A 21,565-nucleotide genomic window follows, 5' to 3' on the forward strand; every position below is an offset into this window, starting at 1 on the left:
GCTAAAAGCTATGATGGGCAGTCCCTCCCACCCTCTCCAGCCCGCCCTGACAGCACTAGGTAGCTCCTTCAGCCAGAGACTGTTACACCCGCGCTGCAAGAAGGAGAGATACCGACGCTCGTTCCTACCGACTGCTGTCAGGCTGCTGAATAAAAATAACAACTATAATAATAATAATAATTAAATGATGTGGAAAAACAATTGCAAATAGCACTGCGATTTATCCATTTTGTATTTATATTGCACTTAATTGAACGGTGTTTGTTTGTTTTTTCTTCTTTCTTCTTTCTACCCACATTCTTGCTGCTGGAGGCTGTAAATTTCCCCAGTGTGGGACAAATAAAGGATATCTTATTACATTTTAAAACAATCTGCTCATTTATCTTCATTTGGGTCTCGGGTGAGCTGGATACTTCACAAAATATAATTGACTATTGTTTTTGAGTTAAGTTGGGAAAATTGTATTGTTTTTATTTTTTAAGTTTCTCTGGGGAGTGGTGGGGGGGGGGGGGTCTTGCTGCCTGACACTGTCAAAACTTGCTACATCCTCCATATGGACGCTCCAGATACATGCACTCACACACAAATACAACAATCAAACAGGTGATTAAAACAATTAAGCTTTCGTGGTCACTTAACACATCAATCGAGGCTAAATTCTCTCTTCTTAACAACACTTCAATGCATTTCTTTCCCTTGCAGACACACGTCTATTTCTATCATAGTTGCCATAGCAACTGCAGCACAGCGCTTTAACTGTGGATAATTTTTTTTTTTTTTAGGCTACCGACATTTGCAGCTCACCTGCACATTTTCACAAGCATCCACTATTCAGGTAGAATTCTGCAACCAAACAAATTGCGTGCAACGTGCGGTTGCGCACTTGTGCGAGCGAGCGAGCTGAAAGAAAGCGCCGAGAGGCGACATGTGCCGTGCATTGATAACGCCGAAGTAGAAAGTCAGCCAGCCGGGCCTAGTCAATCAACAGAAATGCCTGCTGGGATACACACACTCGCTCCATCACAGACAAGGTCAGAAAATCATCTATTGAGCAGCCACAAAGCACACGGCGGAGAATGCAACTCGTTTGGGGTGGTCGTAATTGTTGTAGAGGTGCACAATGAGTCCCTGTGTCGTCAATTCTAATCTGGTAGCCAATACACAAGATGTATCAAAAATAGACTCAAACAGTGCGGTATTAGTTGAACACAATCATTTCTACAGTCATAGTTTGTACTTTGCAGGATGGGTTTACAACTGTGTGGCATCATCTGAGCGCTGTTATTACTCCAATTACGATGTAACTCTGGGGTTTCAAAATACAGATACGTCACCCTTGGAAAGAATAATTGCTCTTTGGATGTGTGGTGCATGTTAGGTTCGCTGAGAGCTGTAAATGATCCATTTGTGTGATTGTAAGTGGAAATGGTTGGTGGGAATGACCTTTTGGGAATTGAACCCACATTGTCCAAATGAAAGGCGGCAGCATGCGCCACTACGTTGCAAATGCTTACTAGTGTGTTATGTGATATTTGCTGTATATGTAAAAAGAATGGAAGTTATAGTTATAAATTATAACATTGCAATCAATGAATTGGATTAGCTTTAAAACTGTAATAGTTAGAGCTTATTCCGAGAAATGATACAAAAAATACAATAAAGCATATAATCATTAGAAATTACGGTGCCAATAAAATGGTACTGTATTCGTTTCGTTGCCGGACATTGGGAGGTAATTTCCAGTGAATGCGGTTTTACTATCGGTAAACAACAGGGGGCGCCGTCACCTATTATCCTTCATCGTCAGTGAGCAGCTTCTATGGGGTTGTACCGGGGTTCTTAGCGACCAGCAGGGGGAGGTATCGCCTAATATTTGCTCGCTTTTTCAACTCAATCACACTCAAGCCGCCTCTCGGCCACACTCGCCGCGTATCCTAGCAACCAGAGAACCCTGCCTCCAATCACTACGGATACCGGCAGGGATGGAGGGAGGGCGGAGAGTGTGAAAGAGTCAAAGGAGGAGGCGGAGGAGGAGAAGAGGCTGGTGAGGTATCAGCATCCAATGCAGCAAACCTGAAAAGATGATTTCCACTTCACCATTAAAACGGGGCTCTTGTTTGCCGAATTCTGCCACAGATTTCACGAGTGGCTCAGTGTCAGCCACTACTTTTGCGATGATTCAAAATATGAATCGCAGTTACGCAATGTGGCTGGATGGATATATAAACATACAGTACATAATATTTTTGAGAAATTATTGCCCCATATAAAGTGTTGGGAAAGGCTAATTCCCAATGATGTCAGGTTAATGCGGTTGAACAAGTGCTGAATTGTCCTCGGACCGGTATGATATACCTGTACGGATACACGGACCTTAAACTGGATAACAATTCACTTTTCAAACAGATTTCCATAGTAGACCCTATAGGAGCATTGTGAGGATGTCATGCAAATTAGTGCAAGCCCCCACACGCTCTCAGTTCAGTTTCGCACAATTCTCGTGTGATGCGGCACTGACCTCAGTCACGGGATCCCGTCCTCCTCCCTCCGCCTTATCCTTCTTCTCCTCCTCCTTCCACTCTTTGTCCCGATCGCCCACGGTGGCTGTCATGTGAGGATATGCAACAGTGATACACGAGTGACAGGGTTTTGTCGGGAACGCTGAGCCGCCATCAATGTCAGGTGGATTGACTACAGGAGCCAACCGAGTGGAAGCTGACGCAGCAGCTCATGAGACTTTCAATATGAGATGTCCATTGAATCTTACATAAAACCTATGAAGGCCTCTGAGATTTGTGCCTACCATATGTGATGTTGGCAATATAATTACATCTACCACATGTAGCTCACTAAAACAAATCCGGTATATTTTTCAGTTGTTCTCTGTTTGTTATAAAATTGATTGGATAACATTGGTTTAGAAAAAAATTGCTTTTTTTTTTTTTGGTATGTGGAAAATGTGGGAATTTTGATCATTGTTTCCGAGGTGAATTGAATAATCCGGACATTTTGGATTTCTAATGGGAATGAAGTAAATCTGTTATTTTGAATATTGAATGTGTCATTGGGAATGGGGACTTTTTTTTTGTGGGGGGTCAGGGGGAATTGTTGGAATGATGAAATTAATGACATGAATTTTTAAAATACGTCGAGGTTGGAATGGAGAAAATTGGGTCGATAAATTTGAAAGATGCAGCACATCAAATAAGCGATGACAATAAAACTATATATATATATATATATATATATACAGTATATATATGTATAAACGTATTTTTGAAAAGCTTTCAGCATTCACACAATAAATGATTCACACACCCAAAAATCTGGCCCCTTCTCCTTCGAATTAACAAATGAATTGTAATCGTGAAAGTAATGCGGGGGAAAAAAACGCTTGCTACTGTTGCCAGGGCAACCATCTTCCTCGACTCTGGTCTTTAACCCTTTCTCCTCAACACGTCCCTTTCACATTCTGTCTTTTATCACCGCCACATTCTCACACTTTGCTGATGTCCTCTCACTCCATCTGTCCATTCCTTTACGGCCGGCCGCGCATCCCTCTGCTCCGTCGCTGTAAAACAAAAGTTGTGATCTGTGAGCCGTTTGGTCTTAATCTTTGATTATTCGCCCTCATGCCCGTCCTCACGCCTGCCATTTTGTCCGCGCGCGCGTGCTTTGTTCACGCCGACTCATTCCGTGTTAAAGAACCGTGACTGTCCGGTGTTAACTATCAGGAAGTCATTGTTTCACCGTGGGTGTTAATTGAGGATGGGAAGGAACGGCGGCACGGCTGCTGGGATGCAGTAAACAAATGATATTCAATAAAAACAGTGCCTCCCAAGCGTGGGTTCCGTTTCGCCAAGTGCAAAAGAGCGAAGTTCTCCTACGGAACATATTTTAGAGTTTATTTGAACTTAGACATTACGCTCGTCGGCGTAATTACGTACGGAGGTTTTCAGGGGGCACGTAAAAGGTTCAGAATCGAATGCCCTTAAAAATTGGGACACACATTCACTTTTGACCTCACAGAGTCAACTTGGAGAGTGACGACAAAATGAGGACAGGAACTCGAGAGCGGAGCACACGTTTGAGCGCTCGGCATGCCAGCGGAAACGGAGAAAAGGACGACTCTTCCCGCACGCACGCCGAGCGGCTCTTTCCGAGCAGCCGACGCCAGAGCGACTCCAACGCGCAAAACGTTCAGCCTGATTTGCTTCGTGATTCGGGTTTTTGTCTCGAGGTGGATTCCAAATGGCACGGGGTCAAAGCGGCATCACGAAAACAGCTAATTACTCACCCTTTTCGTCTTCGCTAAGCTCCAAACATGACTAATGAACATCTGGTGTTTTTATAGGCACAAAGGCATGATGCGAAATGCAGTCAGGTGATTCCTGCGAAAAGGACTTCAACAGCCCGTCACTTTCCATTTACGCGAAAATGGTTGGCACCTGTTCTTGATGGCTCGTCCTGCTTTTTATTCAGACATTTACATAGCAGACCAGCTGGCTACAGGTGCAATACAATTATTTTTTTTTTTTTTCACGAGTACTCCTTCCAAAAGACATCCTCAGTCTTGTTTTGATAAGTTAGAGGTAGGGGGGCGTGGGGGTGTGGGGGACTAGCCTAGTTGAGCGTTGTACAAAGGGGAGGCGAGAGCAGCACGAGAGCACCCCGAGGGGCCCGGATGGCACCACACAAAGCTTTGCGGAGTGCCAGAAGCAGTGTCGATGGTGGAGGGCATGTACCCGGACCCACCCGCTCCACCATATGGCCTCCGTTTCTGCAGCACCGCGCTCAGCTGCTCACCTGCTAGTGTAATGATATCAATAATAATCTTAATCATGGCAATTAACTCAACACATTCAACTCACTTCACATTCAGCAAGACTTTTTGCAAATGGTGAACATTTTACACCCTCCCCGCTCCAAAAAAAAAAAAAAACCAAACCTTCAAGATGTTTAATGCCACTCCGAGTTGGAAGTGCACTCTTGAAAACATAAACCAGAGAATTTCTAGTTTCGGATTTAAAACCGCTTAACTCTGGTACGCTAAGAATGGCCACCACTTAACAGTAACAAGGACAAATCTCAGTGACATGCTAACATTTTGAAGTTGAATGCTGAATTGTTATGATTCTATGTTTTTATAAAAGGATAAACTTATAGAGTGCTATTTTTCCTTTTAAAAAAATGGGGAGGGGGGGGGGTGTGGTTGAGATGGATGAACGGCAATTCCATTCCATGGGGAAAGGTGATTGGAGATACGAGAGTGGGCACAGAACGAATTAAGACACCACAGTAAAATATAATAAAATCATAATAATAATCATGACAAACAAAACACAAAAAAAGCTGAAAAAGACTCAGCAGCAGTTGCATGAAACTTATAGCATTTTATTATTAATACGCAACACATTTTGTTCATGTACAAAGAGAAAGAAGAGTCTTATTTAAGCACTTATAACTGTAGGTATTTATCCTTATTAGAAGTACCATCGCGATGCATTTTTGCAGTTTCTGTCATGACATGGTTAATTTTTGTTATTGAGATTACTTTGACTTCATACAAAAAAAAAAAGTTAATGTCTTCTCTAATAGTATTTACACAACCTGTACAATCATTTTTTTTTTTTTGTGGGGGTGTAATTTTTGTTCTCATGATGTAAACACGTCGGTATTATTTAAAAGGGCCACGAAAAGAGAAAAGATTGGCCACGAGCAAAATATGTGTCTAGAATTCGGTATAGCGTTGAGAGTACTCATATTTTACATTTTGTTGAGCCACAATCAATTGAATCAGGTCGTGTATCTTTCAGGGTGGAACCGAGTGCCTTTGTCGACTCACTCCCCACGAGTCGCAACCCCTTCTGTCACTTTATCAATTAAAAGGACGGACAAACAGAAGAATCGTGTTATCATTTAATAGAAATGATATGCATTTGTATAAATCAGAAGCGCTATACATACGCAAGCACACACAAAAACGTCGAATGTTAGCAAAGATATTCCGCGACGAACTTGGTAGAATTATTACATCATTAGTCTTATGTCAAACTTCCCAGGAAATGTGTCAAGTAGTATCACAGTATAAGTCTTCCTGACTGCAAGTGATGAAATTAAGTGCTAAAAACCAAGGTGCTTTTACAAATACTGCTGACAAACATCATGAACAACAACCCCGCCCCTAAAAAAAAACAAAACATTTTTACCGACGCCTGTCATCCGCTCGTCACGGATGTCCCAGTAACTCAAAGCTAGCTCAACTTTGTATTGTTAAAAAAAAAGAAAAAAAAAAAAAGAAAAGAAATTGTGACACAGTGTTTTTCTCAACGTGAACCATCGAAACAAACGTGTTGTGGCATGCTTGTGTGCAGAGAAGCTAGGCTGGGACCAATTTGGGCTGTAGGGAAACAAAGACTTGTGACGAGGAGGCTTACTCACTGTCCAACTAGCACTCGCTGTGTGCGTGTGTGCATGCATATGTGTGTGTGTGTGTGTACGTGTGTGTGCGCGCGCACCTTGACTTCCCAAAACAAGAGCTATTGACAACCCCTCACGAGCCTTTTATGGCAACGACACTAAGGCGACTTTGTTTGGTCGCGGGCCTATCGCAAAGAAGGAGGACAGATGCATCGCTCAGTGGAAAAATCTCAGAACACCACCAAGTTTGTGGTTGGAACGTCGCACATTTGGAATTATATGAAACGTCTCAGGAAAAAAATGAGCAACTCTCACAACAAGCTAGACTCTTGCGTGTGCCTGCGGGGAGTCAAACAAACTGGAGGTGGACAACCAACCAAAATCGATACCCAGGATTACAAATAAAGGGGGACTAATCGGTGCCAAAAAGCACGCGCAAAGCAACTTCTAGAGTACAATCATCTTCTCAGACACACACAAAAAAAGAAAACGGCAACCCAAAGCGTCAGTTGACTAACCTGGCCTATAATAATAACAACAATAAAACGGTTGACTTCCCTGCAGCGAAGGTGGACTGCAAGTTGAAAAATGAGCAAAGGCTTGACTTTTGATAAGGGGTTGCACTGATGCATTTCAGTTTCAAATGAATTCTCACCAAGACCTTTCCCGCATTATTGTGCTGAAATTCTCAGCAATGGCAACACCGGAAAGTGTCCAGTGTGCACTCGTGTGTTCAATACACACACACACGCACACGCGCACGCACGCACGCACGCACACATTTATGTACGTACATCTTTCTTTACCACAGTGATGTCAATCCCAATGATAAAAAGGGAACAGGATAGGCCGGGCCCACGATGGCTCTAAATTCTGTGTGCAATCACCATTAAAAGCCAGCTTTGGAAAGAAAAGCCCAAAACAAAACACCATGATGTCGTAAGATTTGAACAAGGATCGCCGCCTAAAATGAAAGCTCACAATATGCTGCTTCTATCTGCAAATATCATACATGTCATATTGTATTACATCAACGCGCCGACGCTCGAACCGAGCTTGAAAAAGTCGAGCTCGCCTTAAAAAGAGAGAGAATCTAACACAGTTCCGAGGGGAACGTAACAAAGACCTAAAACTAAATTGTCCCCCTTTTATATCACCAGACATCTACAACTACGGTAAATGATCAATTTCTTAAACACTTGAGTGAATGTAAGGAAAAAAAGTCTAAACCTTAACATAATCTATATATTGATTGGTAAACTGTCGTACAATGAGCGGGAAATCAATTGTCACTTCGGAGGAGTCATATTGGTGTCTTCACTCGACTCTATGTGGTTTTTTTTTTTTTTCTTGTATTGGTTTATCTTCGTAAATTGCTGCAAAACTCGATGAAAGTTACATCCTGTCTGTCTGTTTACTGTACAAAGTGAAAAGAGGTTCGGAATATGCTATTTACAAGTAAAAGCGTCGCAGACTAAATGCCGACTCGGATGCCTTGAGCAAAGTGTTTCTTACATCCGCGTCGTTTCCAATATCCCTACTTGCTTCTCCGAGAATGGCTGAAAATGTGCAGGTATAAAAATTCCAGAGATGTTGGTCTGGTTTTTTTTTCCGGAGTCACGGTTGTGATGATAGGTGAATTGATTTAAGGCTATCAATCTCACGATTACATTGTTATCTGTGAATTTATCAAGAGCAATCAGCAAGTCTGTGGACAAAAAAAAAAAAAAAAAATGCTGTTATTAAATTGCAACTTGCATCATCACTCACGCAACACACACACACACACACGCACACACACACACACCTGTAACAGTGGTGCATTTCGATGAGGTTATAAGATAGATGTCAGCGCTCTGCACACTCCAGCAGCTCCAATCTTGGCCGAGCACTCCTGCGCAATCTCTTGCAGCCCTTGAACTTCCGACACCGCCAGCTAATTGAAGATCAAACCTTTAAATAGCTAATAGAGGCTTTTTTATTCTGTACAGTTAGATGATGAGTCATTAACAGACAAGCTCCTGTGAAAGAGGGCGGGGAAGGGGGAGGCGGGGGTTGCGTGATGGCATGATAAGGCATGTCTACCGAGTGCCTGAACCTACACCGGGTAAAGGTCCTGTGCAATAATGAGGCTTGGCCAGCTTTAGGAAATAGAAACAAAAAACGCAAACTATCTACATCGGTCAAAGCTGGTATCTCGGCGGCCTTTCTCGAACGGACGTCCTCCTCTGCTCAACGGATTATGACGAACCGTGGTCACGTTCGCCCCACTTTGCGCACGACGTGCAAAGTTCAACCGGGCTCCCGGACCACGACGGATGTTGTCATAGGCGACACGAGTGAGAGGCCAAAAAGGGCGGTGACTATTATCATGCAACCTGAATCGAAAAGAAGCTAAGTAGAAGGCCGCCGCGCTGTGAAGTGGGCCACTCCGAGACAGTGCGGGACATCCTGAATAGAACTGGCGTACAGGTTCATAAAAGCCTTTTTTACGAAGTTATAAAACTCTGCAGCATCTCGTATCTAAACCACTGCCAGGCGGCATATCTCTCGCCGCTTGTAAAATTTTTACTGCAGTTTTGGCGCACGGACGTGAAGAGACGACCAAGTATCGGCGCCGCCGCGTGACCACGCGAACGGGAGGACACTTCCATCGGAGACCACTAAGGCACGTCCTTTTCTCTCGACAACTTCGGCTCTCGGCCGCTGACATAACACGCAGTCCATCCGCACTTGATTTGAAATATCTCCAAACGGTAAACAAAGTATGAGTCTTTGAGATCCTTTTTTATAGATGGACTGTATACTCACGTGAAGCAAAACATCCTACAGGCAACTCAAGAGTTCAGTCCGGCTTGGAGGTTGAACGACCAGCCAAGTACCAAAACGGGGATGGAATGTCACACTAATTGAGCATAAAGCATGAAAAAAAAAAAACAATATTATAAGCGGCGTTAACACAATCATTGTTGTTATTCACAATGTGATTAATATTATTGTTGATCTTATACCCTGTTGTTTTTTTTTTTTCTTTCTCAGACAAAATCTTGTCATCCGTGATTGTATTTCTTCCGAGGAACAAATGTTTTGGTGACAACAGAAGATTGAGACAAGTTCAGGATGGCGAGATGAGACGATCCCTTCGGAGAGGGCGGGAGGGACAAGTCATCCCGTGTTGCCGCTCTGGCAAGGCGACAAGGTCTTCCTTCGGGGGACGACTCGAGCCCGGATGGGCCGCTCGGCGGGCGCTCCGGTCTCACAGGTTTTCCCTCGCCAGCTCTCGGCGCGAGCTCTCGAGCTGCCGTCGAATCTCAGCGGGCTCACGCGCCCGATATCAAATTAAGATGAGCGATAATGGCCGAGTGCGGCGACTGCGCCCTCACTGCCGGATGAAACGCCAGGCTTGAGTCGAGTGCATTTTCCCAGTTAATTGACCGTGACTGGACATAAAAGTAGAGTAGCTTTGGCCATTTGCGAGAGAGGGGTCACATCCCCCGCCTCAGCGAGGTGTCCTGATTTTTTTTTTTTGTGTGTGTGTTTACCAAGATTAGCTTGCAAAATATAGATTTTTTTCTATAATCAAGTTTTCATCCTGCTTCCGACACCGCATTTGGCTCTCGCCCAGCTGACCCTAAATTCCAGTCTCCGTATGGGATAGAGATGCAGTGCGTGGACAGTGTCTTTAAAAACATCCCTGATCTCCTAACACGACACACCTCTATCCCGTTCCGAATCCCAAATCCGGGCTGGGTTTCTCACACGTCTGACTCAATGCTGGAGAGTTTCTCGTAGACATGGCCGTTGCTTCCATTGAAGGGTCGCGGTGGGCCGACCCCAAGCATGGAGCCGTGGTGGTTCAGCCCACCCAGGCTGAGCTCTTTCGGGAACCGGGGGGACACATTTGACATGACGCCAGTGGTGGCAGATGTCGGCAGATAGGACGTCGTGCTCAACTGGCTCCTGAAGTCACTTCGGCTGTTTTTGGCAACCTGTTGCTGCTGCTGCTGCTGCTGTTGCTGTTGCTTTTTCATGTAATACTGTTTGGCTCCGTGCATGAGACACTGATCATCATCGAATGTGGGGATAAAGGGGTTTTGGTTTACCCGGTCAGGATAAAGAGATTTTGACAAAGAGAACGCGGCCCCGCCTCCACCTTCCATCAGAGACCTCTCCCTGTCTCTCATGTCTCTCTCTCCTACGGAGCGACGATGGAGGCCCTCACCTCCTCGAAACAGGCCCCCGAACCGCCCGTCGCCTCCATAAAACGAAGGGTCCCTGTCCCTTTCCCTTTCCCTCTCGGAGCCCCCGTGACGCTCAAATATGTGCGCAAAGGGGCTGGTGCCTTCCATGTAGCGCTCCTTCTCCTTCAAGCTAACGCTTCTGGGAGGTGGCAGCATCCCACCCATACCTGGACCGCTCATCCCCCCAACGCCTCCCATACCTCCCATCATGCCGCCCATGCCGCCCGAGTCATCCTTCTGAAGGTCGACAAAGGCGTCATAGGAATGCTGCCGCCTGAGTGGCTTGCCAAATCCTCCACCCTTCCTCCTCTGCTGGACTTGAGATTGCGGCTGGGGGATCGCACCGATGCCTCCTCCTCCTCCTCCCCCTCCTCCGATCTGTTCCAAGAGGTGGTTGTTGTCCTCGCTGATGTCATAGAGGTTTCCCGTCTTTTTACAGCCCTCGCAGCGCATACAGGTCGCAGAGCTCGGGCGGCTGCTTCCTCCGCCCCCCGAGGACCCGCAGCTCATACCGCCGCCATAGCCGCCCCCGATAACTCCTCCGTGCATGGACATCGGCTTCATTCCTGCTCCGGAACGGCAGTTCCGGCACTCCCATTCTCCCCCTGCCAATCCGGATCCTCCGCCACTTTTGGATTCAGACTTTTTAGGTTTGCCCTTGAGGAAGTCCTCCACCGGAACCAGAGAAGTGCAAGTTGGTACTCCACCGTCTCTATTTCCGGTGCCCTCGGTCAGATCTACATGTTCCCACTGAGGGACGCCCTCTTTTGGGCGGAACTGGTCCAAATAAAAGTCCCTCACGCTCTCCTTCTCTCTGAACAGATAGTTGGCGTCATTATTTCCTCCTCCTCGCTTCCGTTCGGATGGCAAAAGTGGTGGTGAGGCAGAACGATGGTTGTGGTAGTGGTGGTGGCTGATGTGGTAGGGTTTTCTTCTGTAGCCTAGCTCAATCTCATCCAGCTCGCGTCTGGACTTGGCCGAGGCCGGTCTCTTTTTCAGGCTATCGCGGTATTGTTTTCGCTTCTTGGCGTTACCTTCGAGGTTGCCGTAGGTCACCGTGTGCGTGGAAATATCCGAGACGTCGGATCGGATATTCCCATCGTCATCCGCTCTCCCTCCGCAGTAACTCGGCCCGGGGATGTAAGTGGAACTCGAGGCGCCTCCCTTGAAAGAAAACTTTCCGTACACGTCAGGCAGGCCACTCTTAAAGCCCGGCCCCGAGGGGGGAGTCTGTCCAGACAGAAGGTCGAACTTGCTCATGTTTCTGTGGGTGAGTGCCGAGCAGGGCTGGGTGGTGAAAATCGGCGGCGCTCCCCCTCCGAGGCTGTCGCAGTCAAACATGCCGCCCTCCAGGGAACTGGCACTGCCCAAACTACGGGGCCTGTTGGGCGCTGGTCCACTGAGCCCAAGTGTGGAACCATGATGGTGCAGGTAGTGGTCCTGGTACAGATTACTGTCCTTCATGTGGACGTTGCCAAACGTCCTCTCCACCTCACTGATGTAGTCACTGAACATGTTATCTTCCGCTAAGTAAGGCGGCTTGCAGTCCGAGTGGCCCGCCAGGCTGCGTCTGTGTTCCGAGATGTCGTAAACGGAAGATTCCCGTCGAATGAAATCCAGGGCGCTGTGCGGTGAGCCGTTCACCCCGGAGGCCATGTTTTTGGCCGTGCGTAACAGACGCAAGATGTTGGAATGAGTGTTGTTCATGGTCGCTGATGGGGAGTTCAACGCGGAGCTGCTTTTCTCTTCAATCTGCACGCCGTGAATGCAGCTGTAGATGCCCTGTGAAGGTAAAACGCAGGGAGAAGCGGCATTACGACGTGCATATTTCAAACGTTTCGGTCAAAAACGGTGCATTCTTCGACCGGTCGGGTCCACATGGACACGATTGATGTCACTTATATACCGCATATTGAAAAGGTATTTCCCGCAAAATCCGTGCATAGCAAAAGCAAAACAAATGTTATTTTGGCGTTTGTTTACATGCAGATAGTGTTTCAGGGCTTTCTTGCCATTCATGATGGTGTGAGATCATTCTGCGCTTTGAGTTTTGACACCTATGATTGATTTCCAGCGCATTCATCAATATATCATCAACAATACATTTATTCCTGCATCGTATATATGAATAATTTGGGTCATGTAACATTTTCAAAGTAAAACTTCAAAAACTAATACCAACGCTGGAGCTAGTACCCGCTTCACACGTCAAGTTAGAAAATAACCACTCAGCTTGGCTCATAACTTAAATAAAATTTGACGCTAATGTCAGTGCCTTGCTAACAGCGAACGTCACTGCATGGCGCCGTGCGACAGAACTGGCCCAATTAGAGAGAGAGCGAGAGAGCTCTTATGCACACAAATAGGCAGCATGAGCACAGGGTCGCGAGTTAATACTGTCCCAATCAAATCTTGGTATGAAGCAGCCGGTCTTTGACAAAATGTACCACTTTGCTCGTGGACCTTTATTACAGTCGCTGATTGTTTGGGCAGTCTCGGCAAATAGCAAGAGCGGCCTTCTTTTTCCTCTCGGGGATCACAGGAAAATCTATAAGTGATTAAGCGGCTAAGGAGAGGCAGGAAATCAACAAATAACGAGCTGCTTCCGGTGTACAAGTGCATACAAAGCGCCGACGAGCAGCAGATCATAATTTGGTAGTGCCCGTGCGATACTTGATGCAAATGAAGGTGACAACGACATGGGGGGGTGGGGGGGGGGGGGGTAAAGAGTAATTCACAACCCCGACATATGTATTGTTCTCAATTCATTAGGTGCCTCTTAATCAATATTTTTAATTAATTTGCAGCAGTGGTTCGGGTAGCGGCTAAAGGAACAGGTAGCCTGTGGGACAAAAAGCTATCGAGTGCGTCCAAACGAAGGAACACTAACCAACCAAGGGTGACAAATGACTCATTTTTCCACACCCAAACGCAATTGTTAATGGCAACAATAACAATTAGCCAATTAAGCTGTACAATTAGCCAATTAAGCTGTGAAATTAGAAAAGCAGAAGCGAGGAAGAAACGGAGAGCGAGAACGACGCTTGCGCAAAGATAATCAACTCATTTCCGGTCTTTCCGTCAGCTGTTTTCCGTTTTACTAGGATTCTGCTATGCGTATGCAAATAAACTGCTCAATGACTGATGCCCCCCGCCCACCCCTGAATATTTTTACATACAAAATGATCTGGCTGCGTGTGTGTGTGTGGACATGCGACTTTCATTTATGTTGCCTCACTGCAGCAAGATGGAAGTAATTTGCGTCAAACGAGAGCAATCAGCGAATATTACTCCCAACATAATGGCTCTCGGATTATGTCGACGCCCATAGAAATGATAATGGTGCAATCATAAAAAGAACAGCTCTGAACAGCCTGCTTCGGCGAAATGCAGTGTCACCTGACTTGTTGGCAGATGTCATTTTATGTTCCGTCTACTAAAAACTAACGTCAGGCAGGACATGATTTTTTTTTCTTTTTAGATCATGCTAATTAAGTTGATGCCGACAACGTAAACCTGCCCAATCCATCCGCTACAAGAATAGTGTGATCAAATTTTGCCTTAAAAAGTAGCACAGTTACCCGGGAAATATTCATTTAACAGGAAAGTGATAAACCTTCGATTTTACTGTACGTTGGCCCCAACTTCCCATAAAAAAAAAGAAAAAAAATTATTATTACATATAGTTTTTAAGAAACGAGATCACTTAGTCAATTCTTTGCTTTTTGTCGCAGGTCAAAATTCAATTTAGGGGCGAGCTTCAGATACGCCGCCATTCGAATGAAGTGAAGGAAAATTGAAGCGAGACCGTTTGGCGAATGTAACAAACAGCCAAAAACGCACAATGAAAATGAAACGACATGCGCAAGGCACACTTCCACACATCAATTCTTCATTGTTTGCGTGACTTTATAGTTGACCGACTCATTCTAAAAGCGGTTTATTAGCTAACCCCTGTTTGTTTATTCACTGGATGTTTGTTATTTGTGGTGTAGGCTGGGAGGGTGAGAGGTGTTTCTCATCAACATAATAGCAGGGCTCGTGCGGCGCACGTCGGAATGGCAACAGCAAAATACGTTTGACATTGGTAGACTTGGCGAAATCTTTCATCGGCGTAACCCGGTTCTGCTTCGCATCCCGCAAATGCGTGTTCCTCACAAACGCGGCGCCATTTTCAAGGGAAATAAACAGGCAGTGGCAAGGGCAAAAGATCTATTGCCGAGAGATATGATTACGAAACAAAAAGAATCTACCCAACGTAAAGTTGCCATACTTTTGTGCGGTTCATTTTGACCTACTCCCGCGGTTTAAAAACATAAATAATGAAATATGAGAAAGCAGGATTGTTTTTCTGCGGCCCAGGGTGCCATTGCAGCATATCAACTGGAAGGAGCGAGCCGCCGCTCGTGGCCCTGCGCCGTAAATTAGCCTCGTGCGTTTTAGCCCGCGGCACTTCACCTTCGGAGGCGCGCAGTGAATTACACCGGAGCCGTGTCAAAACAATTGGAATGCAAATCAAACACCTCGGGTGACTTTGCTCTCCCGCAATCTAGTAATTCACCCTTGACAGTTCGAAGGCTTTTGAGTGATTTATTGATTTTGTCGCGTTTGTTTGTAAATATTACATTGAAGGACACCAAAGTGGTTTTGGTCTCCAGATAAAAACAACAAATATTTGCACATAAGACGAAACATTAGGGATCAGCCATCTACAAATTTAGAGGACCTGAAGTAGAGCCCTGTGATGAACTGGCAACCGGTCTAGGGTGTGGTTGGCCTCTCGCCCCAAATCAACTTGGATAGATTCCAGTTTACCTGTATCCTTACAGAAGGTGCATGGGAATTACCATAGAGTGTGTATTCAATAAAAACAAACCCATCCATCATTCTGAAAAAGTGACAATTTTCAACAACAAGGTAACAAAGTAAGAGCCTGATTTGAATAAATGCGGAGTGATGGATGGGTGGACGAATAAGCAGAGTAGTGATGCCAGTGACCCATCAGAGTCACTTTGAAGCATGAAAAACCGAGGCTTTTAAATTAACCACCCTTTCGTGTTTCCAGAGCAAGTGTCATTTGGTGCTTGGTAATTTATATATATATATCTACTGTATATAGACTTGCGCCCCAAAATTGTTACTCGTGGAGAGGGACGATGACTCCAATGTACACACGAGATTTCTGCAGTGGGTTACAGTTCCCTAATACTTGAAATGAAAAGTAAGAATCTCACCCTGCTGATGGAAAAGACCAAGCCAGGGCGGCCCGAGCAGACGCCCATGAAGCAGAAACGCAGCTGCCAGTAGAACCAGTGTTCACAGATGAATGTGATGAGCGAGAGTGCCATGGCAGCCCCCAGCATGTAGAAGACCCCCGCCATGTTGTCCACGTCCAGCTGGCTGGACATCACCTCATTCTTCTCGTGGTGGCAGATTCCTGTCAGCCACAAGGACTCCAGCTCCTCCATCTCACCTGGATGTGAAACAATGGAGAAGAGGAAAATGGAGGGTCGGGTTTAATGATACGCAGCAACAAGGAGGAAAGAGGGGTGGGGGGTGGGATCAAGATCAAACAGTCACTTTGGGCCAGGGTGATGACAAGTGGAGAATAGTTTTATAATTCACGAGGGACTCTGTGTGTGTGTGTGTTTGTTTTAAGTGGCAAGCAGAAGGGATATGATGCAATAACATGATGCCTGTTAGAGGACACCAGGGGAAGGAGAGAATGATGCAACCGAAGAGGAGAGGAGAGAAGATGGTTGCAATTTTTGTTGGGTCTGAACTCACTGTTATTCCCATGCTTTCTGGAGGAGATAGCTTTTTGAAAATATATTTTTGTTTTTACTTAAGAGCTTCAGAGTGGGCAGGGATAGGTCACGGCAGGCCAACTGAATGCTGCAAGACAAAATATGGAGGTTTACCCGTTTACCTGTCTTGGCAAAGTGGCGATACTGCAAATGTGTAGAAAAAGCAATGGATCAACAGCAAACGATCTTGTCTAAATATCAATTCATCACAAAATAAAGTTAGCAGAAACAAATGCCAAATTCCGTTTTGTAAACTAGAACATGTTCATGATATGACCGACATTATTTTTGGAAAACCAATTCTTATTTTTAGCCCGCGTCAAACGGTATGACCTTCCAGACATGATTTCGGACGACGGCGCTCTCCACGTGAGTCTGATATTTTTCTAGGCCAACGGGAGCGGAAGCAAGTGGGGCGAGGTGGGCCAATGTCACATTGAAATCCAGAGCAGTGGGAAGACATGGCCGATTGTCTTTCAAAATCGAGTCAAGAACCAATGTTCAAAGACATAAAAAAAAAAAAGAAGCTTGTAAGGGGGGAAAAAAACTTTGCCTGACATTTGAAATGTGATTCTTCGAAACCTAAAAAGTGTCACTCAGTCAGCCTGTCGCTCATCTTTTTAGGGTGATAAAAATAAAAACAACTCCCATCATAGCTTCTCATGAGGCACTCATGTTGAAAGAGATGACCCATATTCACACACACACACACGAACCTGGAAACCCTTGCGCACGCAGGGTCGAAATACACCAGGAGCGATGCTGGCAACACTAACTGGGACACACGAAAGCCGGCCCCGGAGGGTCTATGTTTCAGGAACTAGCATGAACGTGATGGATAGTTTTCGGGAATTTAGAAGAATACATCACACCATTACAAAAGCATATTTTGAATGGAGCAAAAGTCATCACGACTTCTTCCCGTCTTGTTTCACGACATTTTTAATGGGACTCGTTTTGAACCCCGAGTTACGGTTCACATACTCTGCATATCTCTCTGCTAGCTGCACCGGTGGGCTCCCCGTTTGATTTCCGGCAGTTAATAGGAAGTCAGAGTCTGACTTGCCAGGTTTTTGAAATCTCTTGGGGGGGGGGGGGAAGAATCTGTGAAAGGACACATGACGTAGTGTGTTTTCCTTTTTCAAATGATCTCAATGTCTGTTTTTATGCAAGATTATTTTCTAAAATGATTTCATCAAAAGTGTCTCATACAAAGTCACTGATGCCACTGGTGACATCTTGTGGCATCTTAGGACGTTTTGGAAAGAGGATTAAACATTTTTAAAAAGCCAATAGTTGAGTTTTTCAATGAATAGATTGACAAATCATAACTTTGCGAAGAGTGAACCCCAAACATGCAGAGGATTAACGCACCGCATACCCAAATGAGCAACCTCAGTTCGGGTATCATAATTAGCAGCAAAAAGAAGTCAGAGGGAGAAAAATAAAAATCCAAACAATACCGTGGCCTGCGCTTTGTGCACACGCCAAAACAATGTAGCGGCGGCGGACAGACGACCATAAATAAATCCAACGCAACCTCCGAGTTGTACTGAGGGGTTGCAATAAATCCAAAGCGGACGTTTGATGTGTGATGTCACGCTATCTCACTTTTGAAACATTTAGAGAGTATCGGCTTGCAGTCATTCCAAGGTGTTGGGAAGTTTAATTTCCCTCAAGGGCTGTCGGAAACCTTCCTGACGGGGAAACCGGCCCGCCACGATCGTCTCATTTGAAACTCGGACGCGAGCGGATCTTTTAATAAATCATCCCAAGAACAGAGCCCCCTTGCGAACAAGCTGCTGCCTTCACTTATGGAGTCGGGCGATTGTCCTTGGTCTGGCCGGGCGAATTGAGCTGGAGACAGAAAGCGGACGAGCGCTGCGCCTCACCGTCCCCAAAGAGCTGCAGGATGGCCAGGTCCACGTGCCTCTTCCAGAGCGACTCCTTTTGGATGGCGATGCCGTAGCCGGTGGTGGCGAAGATGTAGCCGCTGCCGATGGTCACCAGCTTGCAGCCCTCGTCCCTGCCGGCCATGTAATTCAGCACGGCCGCGTCATAAATGAAAGCGTCTAGTTTGCTAATGAAAAAGAAGGAGCGGGAGAGGGAACGGGTCACACTTAATTTCGCGCTTGGGAGCGAGACATCGCAGCGACAACGTTCCAATTCACCTGCTAAATAGCACCGAGCTGGTGAGAAGTCTAATCGACTTGGAGACGGTTTGCCACGGCTGAAGTGGCACACGGTGTGGTGAAAAGCCCCCCAACGTGATGAAAAAAAAGGGGGGGGGGGGTTTTAGCGCCGATATGCTTCCATGTACCGTCGAAATGGGAAGAAAGTGAGCACACCACCAAGTGTCCACTTCAGCCGGTTAGTGTGGATAGAATGCTCAACGTGAGGCAAGAGATCAACGAGATAAAATTAAAATAAGACTCAAAAGATTGAATCAGTCCAAACCGAGTGTTTTTCTCTTTTTTTTGAAGTAGTTGGCGCGTTGCAACCTTTACATTGGTGCAGGTGCACCTCATAAATCTTCGCGAGCCTTGCTGAACCCAAATGGGCCGTTCGGGGGAAAATACGACGAAAAGAGCTTTCTTAAACGCTTGGTCCAAATCCTCACCCGGCTTTGAGGCTCTGAAGAGCCTCGTTGACATTTCTCTGATGAAACTTGGTCATGTAGGAGTGCATCTCGGGATAGTTGTTCCTTATGTTCCTTTCCGTACTGCCATTAGGCACCGTGCCGAACCGGAAGGGAGGCGAGAAGTCGTTGGGGCTTTGGAACTAAAGACGCGGAAGACAGAACGCGTCGGTAGGAAACACACGCCTCATGAGGCGAAGGGGAGCAAACGGCGAGGATGCATCGCAGACGACCATCCGACCTTTTTGTCCGAGAGTCCGGTTACTTGGTCCACGTATTCCTCCTGGATCATGAAGGCGGCCAAGTTGGCGGTGTAGGAGGCCAGGAAGATGACGGCAAAGAAGGCCCACACCGACACCATGATCTTACTGGTGGTACCTTTGGGGTTCTGCACTGGCACGGAGTTGTTGAAGACCAGACCCCACAGCAACCAGATGGCTTTCCCGATGGTGAAGGACGGACCGTGCGGCTCTGAGGAGGATACAGCCGACATCGGCGAGGAACTCGTGGTCAGTACGTGGTCAGTGCGCGATGAAGCAATATGAGGACTCGGATTTCAACTTATTTAGATGCACTCAAGGTCACCGCATGAAACAGAATTCAAAGTAAAGTAAAATCAACTGAACAGAAAACCGCCTCATCAACGTAATAAATAGTCTTCTGGTTAACTGATGCAACTGAAAACAAAATGAAATCAGACTTTCAGATCGGTGGACAGCATAACTGCGTAACCCGGCGGCGGTTCTGGGTTCGACGCTCGGCTCTCCTTGATGAATAAAAGATGGCAGCCGGGTACGGTTCCCTAAATTGTAGTCATCTGCATTCATTGTGTCACGAGCGTATTATTTGACACCCTATCCGCTGTACTGAGATTATGATCACGAATTGTGGCGTAGTGGGAAGAAGAAAAAAAAAAACTAATTAGTTCTGACTCATGAACTGAGAGCAGACTGTCTCTGTCTACTCATTATGAAGTGATATAGCACTTGGATTTGCAATGTCTGTGTGGGTAAGTGTGAACGGGAGTCTGTGTGTGTGCGAGAGAGAGAGAGAGCGAGCATGATAGGGAGGCAGACAGTATTATGTGGGTTTGAATTGTGATGTGGGTGCTTTGTACACGGACAAGCAAAGCTTCTTGCGCCAAATGTTCTCCTTTGTGAGAGAGTCGGTTCAATACATTGAGAGGTGACGCTACAGTCCGCAGCCATTGACACTCAATATTTTTGTGTCGAATGCTTTGTGTCCAAACTTCGATCTGCACTCGTTATGCTTCCAAACTCGCTCGGTGAAAGATGATTAAAAAAAAAAATAATAATAATAAAAACGGAGGCTCAAAGAGAACAATAGTGCATCCTTACAATAAGCGTTGCCGCCAGCGACAACTTGATTGTGTCAGTACGGAAATGTCTGCAAATAAACTTGCAAATGAAACGTGTGGAAAAAAAGCCGTTGTGCGCGCACTTATGAGAGACTGTTGGATGACTAAGATAACCCAAACGACAAAACAAATGCAGCCGTAAGCCCCGCCCCCACCACCACCACCATTTTTTACACCCTCTCGTACAGTAGCGCCGCGTGATCCAAGCCGGCGCGTCTCGTCGTCGTTTGCGCGTTTACAAGTGTGCGGTGTGCGTGGAGTTGCGGGCCCTCACCTCTGCCGTCAGCCAGACAGCGGTTGTAGCCCACGGGGCTGAAGTACTCAAAAATGAACACGGCAAACGCCGACACCAGCAACAGCATCACGAACATCATCACCCACACGTCCGCGCTGAAGGGCTCTGGAGGGCAAGCCGGGCAAAGAGAGAGGAGAAGTGGAGACGAGGAGAGACCAGTGAGAGGGAGCCGGCGTGGACCAACGGCGATAAGAACGAGACACCGGTGGGGGGGGGGGGGGGGGGTGGGAAATGAAAGGGTACCAGAGGAAGTGTGTTTGAAAGAATAGGGAACAAAAATGGCCGGATCGAGAAAAGAAAGGACGAGTAGGAGAAATGGAGTTGAGTGGGAAGCAAAGGGCAAAGAGACAAAGATTGCGATCGGAACATGAATAAACCGCCAAAGAGAATTCAGTTTTGCTTGAGTGAGGGCATTGTCGTGCACACGGGCGGGCTTCGCACACTCTTCTTAACACGTGCTTAATCCAATTCCCCTTCTCTCTTGTGACATCCGAAGTACTTACAGCGCGCGTACGACATCGGAGCGCTCTCTTCCGCAACTCAAAAGCACGGACGCGAGCGTGTCAAACTCGACGTTTCGTAAGACATTCATTGGACATTTCGGAAAATTCATCTCCATTCTTCACCATCTTTTCTAGCCGACGGCCACCGGCACAGACGTGAAGTGCGGACGCGGTACCGCTTCACGTTTCTATTCCGGCATTTACATTTACATTTCATTTCGGGAGAATCGCCGGCCTAACGCGGCGCTCGGTCGGAATATCAAATACGACAGTTATGCAGGCG

The 21,565-nt window shown here is 46.3% G+C and overlaps 1 protein-coding gene across 4 annotated transcripts in view; it reads right to left on the reverse strand.

Moving 5' to 3' along the window:
* Positions 1-5,373: 5,373 nt before the first annotated feature.
* Positions 5,374-21,565, reverse strand: part of grin2ba (glutamate receptor, ionotropic, N-methyl D-aspartate 2B, genome duplicate a) — a 74,280-nt gene continuing 58,088 nt past the window's right edge. For 3 of the 4 annotated variants that reach the window (XM_086132357.1, XM_086132358.1, XM_086132359.1), the window contains exons 12-17: positions 20,759-20,884; positions 19,348-19,577; positions 19,089-19,249; positions 18,361-18,548; positions 15,896-16,134; positions 5,374-12,443 (exon numbers count right to left, since the gene is read on the reverse strand). In XM_086132357.1, the coding sequence (XP_085988483.1) occupies positions 10,176-12,443; positions 15,896-16,134; positions 18,361-18,548; positions 19,089-19,249; positions 19,348-19,577; positions 20,759-20,884 (3,212 nt within the window). In that variant the 3' untranslated portion in view covers positions 5,374-10,175. The remainder of the gene's footprint in view (positions 12,444-15,895; positions 16,135-18,360; positions 18,549-19,088; positions 19,250-19,347; positions 19,578-20,758; positions 20,885-21,565) is intronic. The other variant, XR_015103159.1, reaches the window with a different exon arrangement.

The sequence above is a fragment of the Hippocampus guttulatus genome, chromosome 16 (assembly GCF_054856545.1).
Source record: "Hippocampus guttulatus isolate MCC_2025c chromosome 16, RoL_Hgut_1.0, whole genome shotgun sequence".
NCBI classification, from domain to species: Eukaryota; Metazoa; Chordata; class Actinopteri; order Syngnathiformes; family Syngnathidae; genus Hippocampus; species Hippocampus guttulatus.